At 38.8% G+C, this 13342-nt stretch overlaps 1 protein-coding gene across 4 annotated transcripts in view; it reads right to left on the bottom strand.

The window, feature by feature from the left end:
* ARHGAP10 (Rho GTPase activating protein 10) overlaps positions 1-13342 on the bottom strand; it is a 137102-nt gene that overhangs the window by 11732 nt on the left and 112028 nt on the right. For all 4 annotated transcript variants that reach the window (XM_005525592.3, XM_088056574.1, XM_088056575.1 and 1 more), the window contains one exon: positions 8032-8194. In XM_005525592.3, coding sequence (XP_005525649.1) covers positions 8032-8194 — 163 coding nt within the window. The remainder of the gene's footprint in view (positions 1-8031; positions 8195-13342) is intronic.

Here is a 13342-nt window from a genome sequence, read left to right as displayed (position 1 = left end):
ACAATGCAAGTATACTGCCAAAGGAGTATAAAAATGCCTTTAATGGAAACTATCCATAATTCAAGAATATTCTACCAAGTAGCCTTTTGTAGTGCACACCTCAGATTTGTGGTTTGATTTTCAACAAGTGAATATTAAAACTTGCATTTATTAAATATTTCATTGATATATGCATCACGTTAATCTCTCTAATTTACTCAATCAGCTCAGAAAAACACACAGCACCTGCATCTCACACACAGAAATAATGACTTCAAAGCAATGCTCAGAACAGAGAGAACACAAAAGGAACCCTCTGACCCAGGGAAACATTGGTCATTCATAGGAATATTCAGAATAAATACCAGATGGTTTCTTGCTGAGACTTGGAGAGGAAAGAAAGAGGGAAGAAAACAAAAAAGGAAAAAGGTGTGCACATAAAGGAACGGAAGATAAAATAAAATGTTCAGCTCCATGCCATGCCATGTTAATTTCTCAAGTTACAGAGACTCAGCAAGAAGCATAATCTATCACCAAGACTACACTGTCCTTTACCAGACAGGATTGTACAGAAGCAGTTAAAATTGGCAGGTTTTCTACAAATTCTGAGCCACTCCAACAGTTGCAGTGGAAAAACACGCCAGAAGTACAGGTATGTGGAGTGCTCCCTCCCCCACTTTTTTGCTCAATTCCCTTAATACTTTTCAGCTGTAGGGAAAACACTACAGCAGAATTTGCCTGTCACTTTAGGCTCCTGGTTACCCAGCAAGAGATCATGCTCTACGATCCAGCAGGAGACAGACAAAAAAAATCCAACACATTTTTCAATAGCAGTAGTTTCACCATGGTAAGAAAGAAACAAAGAAAAAAAAGTCGATAGCTTTAACTATTAAACACATTCTAGAATTTATGGATTTGGTTGTGAGGTTTGGGGTTTTTTTATTTATTTATTGTACTTGGTTACCTCAGGAACCACTTAATTCTTGTTACTGAAACAGAAGGTTTTACTCAATAAGAAAAATAATTTCTTGTGTAAGCAACAAAAGGTTAGATTTTATTGGTTTTTTCCTTGCAAAGGTTCTTGTCATAGCAAGGCTACCTTGCTGTAAAGATTTGCACCCCTTGTTTATCAAGATGACAATATATTAGAAAGTATTGCACGTGTTATCACACAGCATCTCAACTTTAAGAAGGTATGTTGAAGAAAGTCTTTCTCCTAAGGCTAAAATGAAGGCAATGCATTTCCTGTGGGTAAGAAAAAAACCCAAAAAGGCTGACATAACCACCTCTCTTTGAGGAAAAAATGCTACTGTCTAGTATAGTGAATGATGGGAAAAGGGAGGAGGGGGGAATGGCTTTACTGAAAATAAGCTAGAGATTTTATACTGATATTCAGAAAGGAACTTCTGAAAACAAGATTTTATTGGATGTTTATCTGACTGGTTCCTAAGGTAACACAGCTAAAGAACAGCCTCTTATCTTGAGAGCAAAGAAGAGAGTCTGTGAAAAAAATCTACACTGCAACTCTTGAGAAAAAAAAAGGGTTGTTTCATAGACAAGTTTGGCAGCGCCACGGCTGTTGTATCACAGTGTCTGACTGACAAACTCAATGAAAACGTTCTTGAAAGGTTTCATTACAAGATGACATTGTGTATCAAAGGGTGTTGGTTATTTCTGATTCTACAACCAATCCAATAGTAACCACCACCGTGTCTTCCCTCACATTAAAATCCCCTGTGCCTTGGGGAGTGAGGAGCAGAAAAAATATGTGGCCAAAATTCTAGAAATTGTCGTAGCTGCAGCAAAGCTGGAGACAAACAGAAGGCCAGAATTTCCCCATCTGTGTTCCCCCTGGAAAGAAACTGCACCCTCAAAATTTAAAGTATGCGACATGCAAGCAGCTTTCCTGAACCCTTATTTATACAGAGCACATCAGTCAGCACTGAAATAGAGAGGTTTTTGACTTGGATTGTGAAGTCTCAGTGAAGCAGCTAACACGTTAGTGAAACGATCTTTCACACCAGTCTGGTAAATCCAAAGCTAATGTCTACAGCAGCTGTCCCAAGTTAAAGCATTTTTAAATGATAACTCAGACAAAGCAGAAGTGAAATATGTACATCTATAAGCTTAAAGCTTACTGCTGCTCCTTTATGTTAAAAAAAAATGAGGGGGCTGTGTTCCCCTGGAAGCATGAGAAGAAAATAAAAGGGAAAAAAAACAAACAAAAACCAAACACAAACAAAAAACCCAAACGAAAACAAACACACCAAAAAAAACCCAAAAAAATACACAAAAACTTTAGCTCATCCCATGTGGTTGCACGCACACCCCTCCCTGCCCTGAGCACACACCATTTCCCCTGTGCTCACACAGCAGTGCTGCTGTCAAGCTCCCTGGCAGCCAAGGAGATGGCAAGGTCTGTTTTGTACGAACCACATGACTAAGTTCTATTATGCCTGTCTCAAAGAAACTGCAAAATGAGGGCTCTTGCTCTGCTTGCATAACGAAAGGGCACAAAAAGAAGTGCCTGCTCTGCTAAACCCGCTCTCAAAGTGCTGAGTCACTGGAGAGGTGGCAGCTGAAACAAAAACAAACTGCAGAATAAGCACAATGACCCAACAGCGGCTACAGAACCTTCTTTCAATAAAATAGGATGATGACATTAGATATTACAAAAAGTTTTCAAGACAGTGAAACTGAAGTCACTCATCATTTATGCAAAACTGCAAATTCACACCACTGCCAGAAAGTACAAAAAAGAAAGTATTACCGTTTTAAGGAGACTAGACATGCAGTCTACTGATGTAGATGTAACAAAGCTGATGGGAATTCACTCAGCAGTCAAAATTAATAACTATCTCCAAGGCTTCTATTATGTGCAGAACACCACTATCTCTGCCTGCCCTTGCCATCTGATGGCTCTTTTAACATCAGTTTGCTCACCAGCAATTTGAACAGCTTGAGATTCCATGAAGAATGAGTAACGTCTTCCCAGCCTGCTCACAAAGACCCTGGATGCTGCACTGCACAGATCTTGTCACCATTCTGGATATTAAAAACCCCAAAACAAGGCCCACAGCATAGCACTTATATACCATTGAGCTGCACAACAGAATATTTTACTGTCAGGAAAGCAAATTAAGAAAAACTCATAAGAAATGGGAAAAAAAGACTGAATTATTTCATTTTCCATTAGTCCCTTGCACATTCCTGAAAATCCATTTATATTGGTGCTTCCATTTCTCCTCTGGCTTTGAACACCTTTTGTATTTGGACTGTCAGGACTGTACCTTGCATGCTCCTACAGAAGCATCCAATGTGGGATTCAGTTTGGAAACTATGAATCCTACTATTCTGAGCCCAGAAATGTAATTGCTTTAACAAGCCCTTCACCCACCCACCCACACTAGTGGAAACGTTTGAGGGACAGGAATGCTTTCCATCTCCTCCACCTGCAAAATCCCAAAGGCTTAGAGAGGGAAAGGTGAACAAGCAAGGTAAACAGACACTCAGTATCATCTTGAGGAAGGCTATTCCATATCCTGCATCATAACTCCATCCAGAACGACCATCAGAAGTCACCATGTTCCAGCCCCCTGGGAAACCCAGACATCCTGCAGTCTCAGATACCAAAAATGAACTCTCCAGCTGAGAAGCAAGAGATTAGTTTTCATTATTTGAATTAAGAAGCGATCGTGCAGTAAGTGCAGGATACTTCCAACAAAAAAGGGAAGACTGACCCAATTCTGAAAACCCAGCACTGTGAGGGGTAAGTCTGTAAGGTCTGTAGATAAGCCCTGGCACAGAGCATTGTACTGCTGTAAGCACAAAGAAATCTCGTGACAACAAGGGGCCAGTTACAGCAACAAATCTTTCCTTATCAGAAAGAGGTCCTCAGAAAGATTAATTACAACACATAGCGAGTCCAAAGAATACCAAGTGTTCAGCTTTTTTGGTTCATTCTGAGGTCAAGTGAAAACAGACATCAGGCAGCCTACAGTATTTTAGGACATGACTTGTAATCCACCTTTTGACAAATCAGTCATTGCAATAAAGGGAAACCTGTACTAATCCATCAGAGGTGAGCTGCCATTAAAGCCAGAACTCTGGAAAGGCTGAACAGGACAGGCCTCATATCAATAAATGATTCTGTAAGTAAATCCTATAATCAAACCACAGCAGCTGCAAAAAAAAAGTTTCCCTCACCATTTTTAATTTAATTACATCACTCCGCATCTGATACCGAAACTTTGGCGATACCACCTCCTTCACTACAAGAGGACTTTAAATTACACTTTGTCTTTACTTGCTTAGGTATTAGACACCAAAGTGCATACCCAGTTTAGCTATCACTTGTCCTCTACATGTGCAAAGCCATTCTGCAGTAGGGTGAAATTCCAACTTTGTATCACTAAATTTCAACTGCAGGTAAAAGGGAAGGTTGACTAGAGCTCCACAGTTCAAATGCATTTTAAGAGCTACTCATAACCCTTTCTAATCCCAAGACCATCACTATTATCAAAACAGTTTGGGGAATAGCTTAGAAAGACCATCCAGCCTCTTAGTATCTGAAATCCAGAACTCCTCTTAGGAAACCACACATTTTAAACTATTAAAAATTTGAGTTTCATACACCACAGGAAAAAAACAAACAAACAACTGAGTGATTAGGGTGCATATTTTTCAGTGCCAATCAGGATGGCACTGAAAGCAAGGTTACATCCTCCAGCAAAAAGCTATCAAACCTCTCAAAGAAAAGATGGGGAAGATTTACTTACTCTTTTGGACAAATGCAATAGAAAAACCAGAAACTGTTTAGGAGAGAGTCTGTATGGATGCTTAAATCAGAGAGGAAAAAAGGAAGAATACAAATGCTATGGTTAACACTAAACTGAGATTGCTGTTGCTTCTCTACCTTAAAGGGAAAAAATGTCCATACTAGAGGAGAGCAATCCTTTACCCAGCTCACAACTATAATTATGAGTTTATGTTTGAGATCCCCTTGTGCAAAGCATCCTTGGATAGAAGGTCAAACAGTACACGTTTATGACACAGTGCTCCATCAAGTAGAAGTGGTAATTTGCCCATCCTAGGTTATTTGAAATTTGAATCCTGTGTCTACAAAAACTACTCTGTAACTTGGTGATTGACGGGAGGGGGGGAAGGCTATGTTCTACCATAGAGTATATGCAAAAATAAAACATATTTATTTTTAGTATTTGGCTCTAGATGGAAGTGTGAAGTTATTTTTAACGTCAGAAAAGAGGTTAAAAAAAGTTTAGGGTGCATGATAGTCTTAAAGCAGCAAACTCAGGTCTCCACTGAGAACCACCCCTGCCAAGCATCACCCAAGTCTCTACTCACCCCTACAGCAGCACGTGACAACACAGGACATATGTCTGATCCACACAGATATTTCAGAGAAAATCTAGCATCAGGCTGACACACACTTACAGACATGAAAACCAACAGCTTAACAGGGCTTCAAAATGGCACATATGTGAAACATCACCTTCGAGTTACACCGTATGCACGGCACATCTTTAAATACTGACATGACAATTGAGCAGTCGGGGCTTTGTGAGATATTTCAGATTGGAGGCAAAGCCCTCGCTCTCTTAGCTTCTTTCACCACTCAGGCCATGAAGCCCCTCACAGAGCCCATCAGGAAGCGAGGGTGTATTTGCTTCCATTTGGTGCTCAGCTCACCATGCTGGAAGATGTAGTTCCTTTTGCTTTGGAAGGTGGGACAAGGAAAGGGCATGCATCACAAAAATCTCTGCCAGGAAACATCATGGTGACAACAGCTATCATTCTGGAAAAAAACAAACTTCTTTCTTGGAAACAAATACCACAAAAAGTATTCTTGTTACCCATCATGTACTCTTGCTTAAAGCAAACTACTGGTGTAAACCAGATCTTGGGATATCTGACACATCTTGACCTACAATGGAACGTCCCTCCCCCAGGAAACACTGCAACTAACTCTTCTGCCACCAAGAAGTCACCATCACCTTGTTGACTGCATAACTCCTGAGTGATTGATCTCCGACAAGTAACACCCACGTGTTATAAACATCAGCAGAAACCTGTGAAACCAGATCCTCTGGTATAATTCCATCTCCCCTAGACTCAGTATGGCATCTGCAGTAGCTCAGTGAACACCTGCAATACCATTTGAGAGATGATACCGTGGCTTTAAGAATTGATTTTATTCCAGTTTGGCTCAAAATACAAAACATTTTGAAATCCTGCACAAACAGAAAGGATTATTCTTCACCTAACTCTAAGGATTGGTCCAGTTTATGAGAATAGTCTACAACCAATAGCCAGTGCTACATTTATTTCCTGGAGCCGTGAGAGCTACCAGAGCTACATTCTGCCATTACTACACTGGAGCTGCTCTGTGTTTTGGTTGGGGTTTTATTTGTTAAGGCAGGGCCCTCTGAGTCATCCGAACTAGAAGGGGAAGGCAATTTGAAGTGAGAAAGTAGAGGAAAGAAAGAATGTAACATACCCAGACTACTCTCTGTCACTGTCCAGGCTTGTTACAGAGGTAGCTCTTAAGCAGACTTCACAGACAGGCAAGTGGAAGAAACTACTTTTGACAAATAATCTAAATGCACATACCATGCACCTTTATTATTTCTCTTCCAAAGAGAACTCTAAGTACTGTTTCCAACTGAGCAGAAAACCTCAAGCCATCACGTCAGGTTTCCAAAACACCAGTGCAGTATAATTTTTTATGAAAATTAACAAATGCAAAGAAAAAAAAATAGAAAAAAATAAAACAACAAAAACCAAAAAAATGTTCCTTCAAACACCTGAAGTTCCCAAACTCTCTGGAAAAAACCAACATTCCTCCATTTATTCTTTGAAATTACATTATCACTGTCCTGCTAACCCTGTGTTCCTTAATTAGCTCTCACTGACAGTCCAGTTTTATACCAGCTACAGCATCTTTCCCACACATGCACCTCTCTTTGCTAAGTACAATTTACTGCTAATTCTACTCACTTCTAGAGGATAGTACAGGAGGCTAAGGGAAGAGGAACTTCAGACCTCTACTAAAGAAATATCATTTATGGAAAACACCTATAAATATGGAATTCTTTCAATATATATGAAAGAAAAAAAAAGTTCTAGTTAAAAAAACACTCAAGTCATCAGTTAATAATAATGAATTATTTTATGATTATCGATACATTCTCATGTGTTACATACATCTACACATATATTTTACAGTTCTTTCATCACCAGAGTTGGCTACTCAGAATGCCATTATGGAAAATATTTGTAACAGATCTTTTCTCCAGACCTGATCCTTCCACTCTTCTTGGCACTAAAGGCTGGAAAAGTTTGTCTTGATAGTGGTTAAAGTTTGAATGAATAGCAAACCTGAGAATTCAATTCAAGTTCAACTCTGATTTAAAAACAAGTTATGGTCAGCTTTCTGTGAATCAAACCTGAATACATATTAGAGAGATAGAACTAACATTTCAATGACTATTTTTATTAAATTTAAGTCACGCTCAGAAACTGAACACTTACAGCATCTACGGAAAGTGACAGACTTCCATTGGGAACCAGACATTTAATTTGTTAAGAGATTAAAAACAGTAATGTTATCAGATAATACCATCTGAGCACACACTCACTGCAGTGTGTTTATCAAAACCCAAAGCTGGGCCCAAAATCTTAACAATAAGTCTACCTTAGTATTTTCTTGAAATAAAACTAGGGTAATGCATCATATAGAGAATAACATATATTCACTGCTTAAAAAAAAATAATTAAAAAACTATTTTAAATGCTATAACAGGTCACAGGAAAATTAAGTAGATTTCAACAGAACAAGAACATTTTTTTCCTACAAGCATTCAAGTAGGCTCTAAGCCCCACCACAACATACAAACACATCCTTCTGTAGCAGAAGAAAACAAACACAATTATATGCAATTTCTAAAAATCACTCCTCACCAAACTGAAAAGGGAAATGTGTTTCACAATCATACCAGTGGAAACATTCTTATTTAATACTCAGTTACTCACAGGTTTGTTGTCCAGCCTGCAAGATCTCCGCTGTCCATGATAAGGTGATTTCCATCCAAGAGTCCAGGGGGGCTGCTGGAGAAGGCAGGTGTTGGGGACTGGGAAGAAAGAGAATCCATGCTCCCAGTTGGGGTGTCTTCTCTGGGAGAGCTGTGACTGTCAGCTAGAAAAGAGAGCAAGAGTCAGAATACTCCAGGAATTATCTCATAAAGCCAAATAATCTGCCTTGGATATAATGTCCTGAAATATTTAAGAGAAGAAACCTTGTCCCATCTCCACCAGGTATTTTGGAGGACAAGCAACCTCCCAGTATTTCCCCAGAAGGCATCACTGCACAATTTCCCCTACTGTTCTTGCCAGGCTATCTTCACCTACAACATATTCCCAGTCCCATTTCAGTATGTGTTTTATGTGAATGAAATGCTAAATTTTGGGGAGATATTTTTAGACAAAGGCATCACTTCTGATAAGAAAATAGTTTAGGCTATGCACATTTGCACATCTCCCTGAAAACACAGTCTCTGAAGACAATTTAACACACATTTGAGGAAATGAGTGCTCTCAAATACAATAAGCACATTCTTCTCAAACATGAAACAATGACATTTAGAAAGGTCAGAATAAGCAAGAGATCTCTAACAAACACACAGTATCCAAGACTGTTACTTTTATTACTCCTTTTTAATGATGTTTTAAGAGAGCTCATTGTATTCTGATCTACTCTTTGTTTTCCTAGGCTACTCTTAGGATATCACTCAAGAGGCAACATATTCAGATATGATTGATTAGTAAAACATTAAAGGAACAGCCTTCCTATCCCAAGGACTGTAAGATAAAGTTACTAATGTGTCAGAGCAGTCACTGCAAACCATGCTGACACATCAAGCCAAACAGCACGTTCTTCACTGAAAAGCTAACCTTCACCCACCTAACTTCTTCCTTTCCATCTTTATTTTTTAAACATCAGCTCTACATTCCATAAATTCTAAAGGAGGTATGTGAAATGAGGATGTTTGCAAGCATTAAAGTATCCAGCACAGCTAAGCCAGCAGTCTCAAATGGGGCCTGTAGTTGTTTTCAATATATTAATATTTAACAGTAATAAGGATCAATTCCAGCCACCCTTACCAAGGCTCCCTGCATCCTTTTATCCACCCATCCTACTCCCAGTAGCACTCATGAACACAACCCAAAGGTCTGCCAAATAACACCACCAGAAAAATCTAGAGTGGATTAGATACCACTGCCCCCACAGTCTTTGTAAAAGAGTTCTGTGCTTTTGGGACCAAAAGTTTTTGGGGAAAAAAAAATAACAACTAAGTCCTAACACAGCATCAAAATAATACAATCAAAAGCTCAAATCAAATACAAACAAAAAGTTCAAATATTGTGCTGGCTTGACAAGTTATATCTCCTACATAGCGTAATATACAAGATAAAGTCCTGTATGACATTACCTTCTATTTCTAAATTAATTATTATCTGCTCAGGGAACAACTGAGCTTAATTCTACTTCATCAAGCACTATTATTGCAATGATTTCTTTCATTTATGATTTTTTCTTAATTAAAGAAAAGTGCAACCCCACAACAAAAAATGTGGACAGTGAAAAGCCACCCTTGCTGGATAAAATCCTTCTCATAACTCTATCACAGCCTCAATTTCTTCTGCTACAATAGCTTAGAGTTAGCAACACCCTCAGCTGTGTCCCCAGCCACCTCATCCTCACCCCTCTCCCAGCAGCTCTGAGAGAACAACTTCCCTAGAGAGCAAAACGACATACAACTAGAAAGAGTGAAATGATAAAAATGATCATCTGGAAATTTCTCCCCAAGCAGCTGCTAATTTAAGGACCTAAATTAGCCCATAGTACCAAAGAGTGATTCGCTCTGAGGAGGAGAACATTAACCTGGGAAAGTGAGTCACTTGCACGGTGGCCCAATCCTGCTCACCTGGCACCTCCACACTGCACCAAGGCCATGGTGCTGCTGCTCCACATTTACATAACATGAGAATCACAGGAGTGTCAGGTAAAAACGAATTAATTACATGTGTCACAGTAATATGTATGTGTCACAGTGATAAACATCTGAGAGATTAGACAGTGGTACTGCAACCTTGTTTCATAAATTCCTTAGAACTAGACTTAAATCCTTTTAATCCATCACAATCCCTTTTAAAAGCAATAGTAGTAGCACAGTCTAGATTATCAAACTATACATACCATTTACCTCAATCATTCAGTTAGCAATACTAAAACACAATTTAAAGGAATATTAATCTGGTTTTTAATATTACAAGTATGACCAACTCACAGCACCTTCCTTCAGAAAGCAGAGGATATTCTGTTAAATTGTTTCTCAGAACACAAAGAAAAAGTTAAAAAAAAAAAAACAGAACACTGAACACTTCAGTCACGCACAGCAGAGTCAACACTGGAAATTGTAGTATACAGGCAATTATGTTTGACATTATCTTAAATTAAACTGTGTGTTAAATCTTTCCTCAAATTTTACTTCTTCCTTCCTGAGCCAGTGTTTTCTCACAGTCTGTACTGCACTGAGCTCCCAAAACTAAGATTTGGTTTTGAACACTAACAAATCAGGTATTTAAACAGAAAAACGCCTGCTGAATTCTATGGGATTAAGTAAAAACCCTCTAAAAACATGTTCAAAGACACTTTACATTTCTGAAGTCTTCAATTATCTCCTTTTGTAAAGTAAAACAATATTTTTATTCAGGAAGAGGCAATTCTGTATAACTGCAAATACAGATGACTAGTGGAAATCTAGCACATTATTTTCATGATTAAAAACAATATATGCTCCAAACCTAAGTCTTCAAAATATAGGGTCATTGCTATGACTCCAACAGCACAAAGATCTCACCCTGTATGTCAGTGCCAAAAGTTCTGCTAACTTCAGAAATTATAGTAATTCCTGTACATGGCAGAGGCCACAGAAATGTGTCTCATTATCTCTTCATTCAGCTTAATAACCTGCTTTTGATTAATACCTGTCTCACAGTGGGGTCAAACTACATCTTCCAAATAGTCATTGTCTGAAAACATCAGTAGATGATAAAGGGAATGAAGAATCAATTGGTTACTAATTAACAGACTTGCCAACGAACGCATGTACCTTCACTTTTTTAGGCCTTATTTTCAAGCATGACCCATGTAATATGCACTACTAATTATTATATTACCTCTCAAATCAGGTTTTTTGTGCTGTGTGATAGTATTTCAATGATCTCCTTTTTAGGTTTAACACAGAATCTCTTACTGGCAGGGATTTTGCAGCTTTGGAATCATATACCTGTTTTATAAAGCTGTTAAAATTTCCCACTGTTCTCTCTGAAGAGGCTACATCAGATGTGATTCTGTGGGGTTTTGTTGTGGTTCCATCAGAATGACATTAAACATTAATTCCACCACTTACTCCTACTCATCAGTCCTGTTTGTACATCCAGGGCTGGAACTTGGTTTTGCCATGAATTTAAATTAATAATATGATGAGCTGATTGGCCTCTATGACCAACAGACATAGCAGAATCATTGTTTCCATGGATGTGCTCCTTTCTGTAATTCTGGGCTACGTTTTCCCTCTAAAATCCGTACATTTGTTTCTCAATACAACCACGTTTATTTTGTTTGAATGGGTGCAGCTTAGCACACAGCCACAACTCCTATTGCCTGTCATTATTTGCAATTCTCCTAACTTTGTCCCATGTGCAAATATATTGTCAAACATTTGTATTTACCTTTCTAAATACTGCTACTCTATCAGCATTCCTGAAGTTGCTTCAAACTTCTTCAGCAAGCTGCAAGACGTTTTAAAATTTAACACTGCCAAGCTATACAACTCCATGACCAGTGATCTTTTTTTCAGATAAGTTAGGTGACTTCGCATTATTCAAAATATTCACCTAGCAACAGACCTACCTGTCAACTTCTCTGCTTGATTACACATTGATTATCATAACTAAGTTCTTTTTGACACTTGTTCAAAACTTGTGACATACATTGACTTCTAGCCATTTCCTCTTTTCCCACAACCCTGCCCTTTTCCTGCAGTTTGCTTTGTAGAACCAGTGAAGACCCTAAGCTGCTGGAGACCTGCCTTTTAAGTTCTGACATTGTTTGTCTCTTAAAGTTCATGTTGAGGACATTGCTGGAATTGAATCAGCTTTATAGGTTTTCTTTTACCTCAGAAGTCAGGGGCGCCTAATAGCGATAGTCTAGTATTCTTTACTGTTTCTCTCCTCTCACTCCTCTTTATCTCCAGCATTGTTCTCCAGTGAGCAGAATTGTCAGGTCTCCCACTCCTATGAAAATGCTGAGTGCCACATTGGACTGACAGGTCCCTTCAAAGAGGAGCTCCAGAAACTTCCTATTCTTCTTTCCTACAACCTGAATTTTAATAAGCTCTTACCTTATAAAACATGCAAGATGTGATTGCCTTTAAATCTCATTTATATTATTCTTTGAGCATACAGTCTGGTGTTCTTGGTGCCTTCACCTTCTCCTTCTAAAAATGTCAATCCCCCTCCTTTTTCTCTCTTATTACACTCAGTTTTGGGTGCCAAAGAGTGCCTGAACAGATGAAGGACACGAAGGTTCTCAGTACAAAAGCAGTAAGTCTGTATGACATCTCACAAATTTCTGTCAACATTCCAGCCATCAACTCTTCACCTTTCCTTCGTCATATTTGTGGGAAGGCTCTGAGTGCCTTCAGCTTGGCCATCTTTCTAGAGCTGCCATCAAGCTGCTTCTACAATTCATGTCCCCATCCTACACAAATAGGTGTAAGATCCAATTTTACCCTCAAGAGAGTTAAAAACTTGTTTCACATTCTCACCACCTTTTGCAGACTATTTAAATTTTTTGACTGCTTGGATCCTTTTAAACTGTCATGTAAATTATCTTCTTGTTTCACTGATCTAATCACAACACACATCCAAGCCTTTGAGCTTTCACTGTGCCTCTGCAACAGACACCCTCTGCTCTGCCTTTCTGGCTGTTCATAGTTCAGACCAGCCCCATCTAGAAAATAATAAATATCTTAGGTTGATACTAACAATTTACTGGTGTGTCTACCTCGTACTTCTAACCCCTCAGCTTCTAAATCAAATATCCCTCCTCCTTCCCTGCCTCGTGTCACCCTTTCTCATAATAACAGATACCCCCAAAATACCAGCACAGACTAAGACCTAACTCATATCCAGCTTTTCTCTAGCAAAAAACCCTCAATTCCTTTTCCCTTTTATCTGGAGGAGCCGCAGATAGTTAAGGCTCTCAGACCCTCCTTAC

Source organism: Pseudopodoces humilis, chromosome 6 (genome assembly GCF_049639895.1).
Source record: "Pseudopodoces humilis isolate 2021_Gansu_Grassland_sample_001 chromosome 6, ASM4963989v1, whole genome shotgun sequence".
Classification (NCBI taxonomy): Eukaryota; Metazoa; Chordata; class Aves; order Passeriformes; family Paridae; genus Pseudopodoces; species Pseudopodoces humilis.
This window is presented reverse-complemented; position numbering and strand designations above follow the sequence as displayed.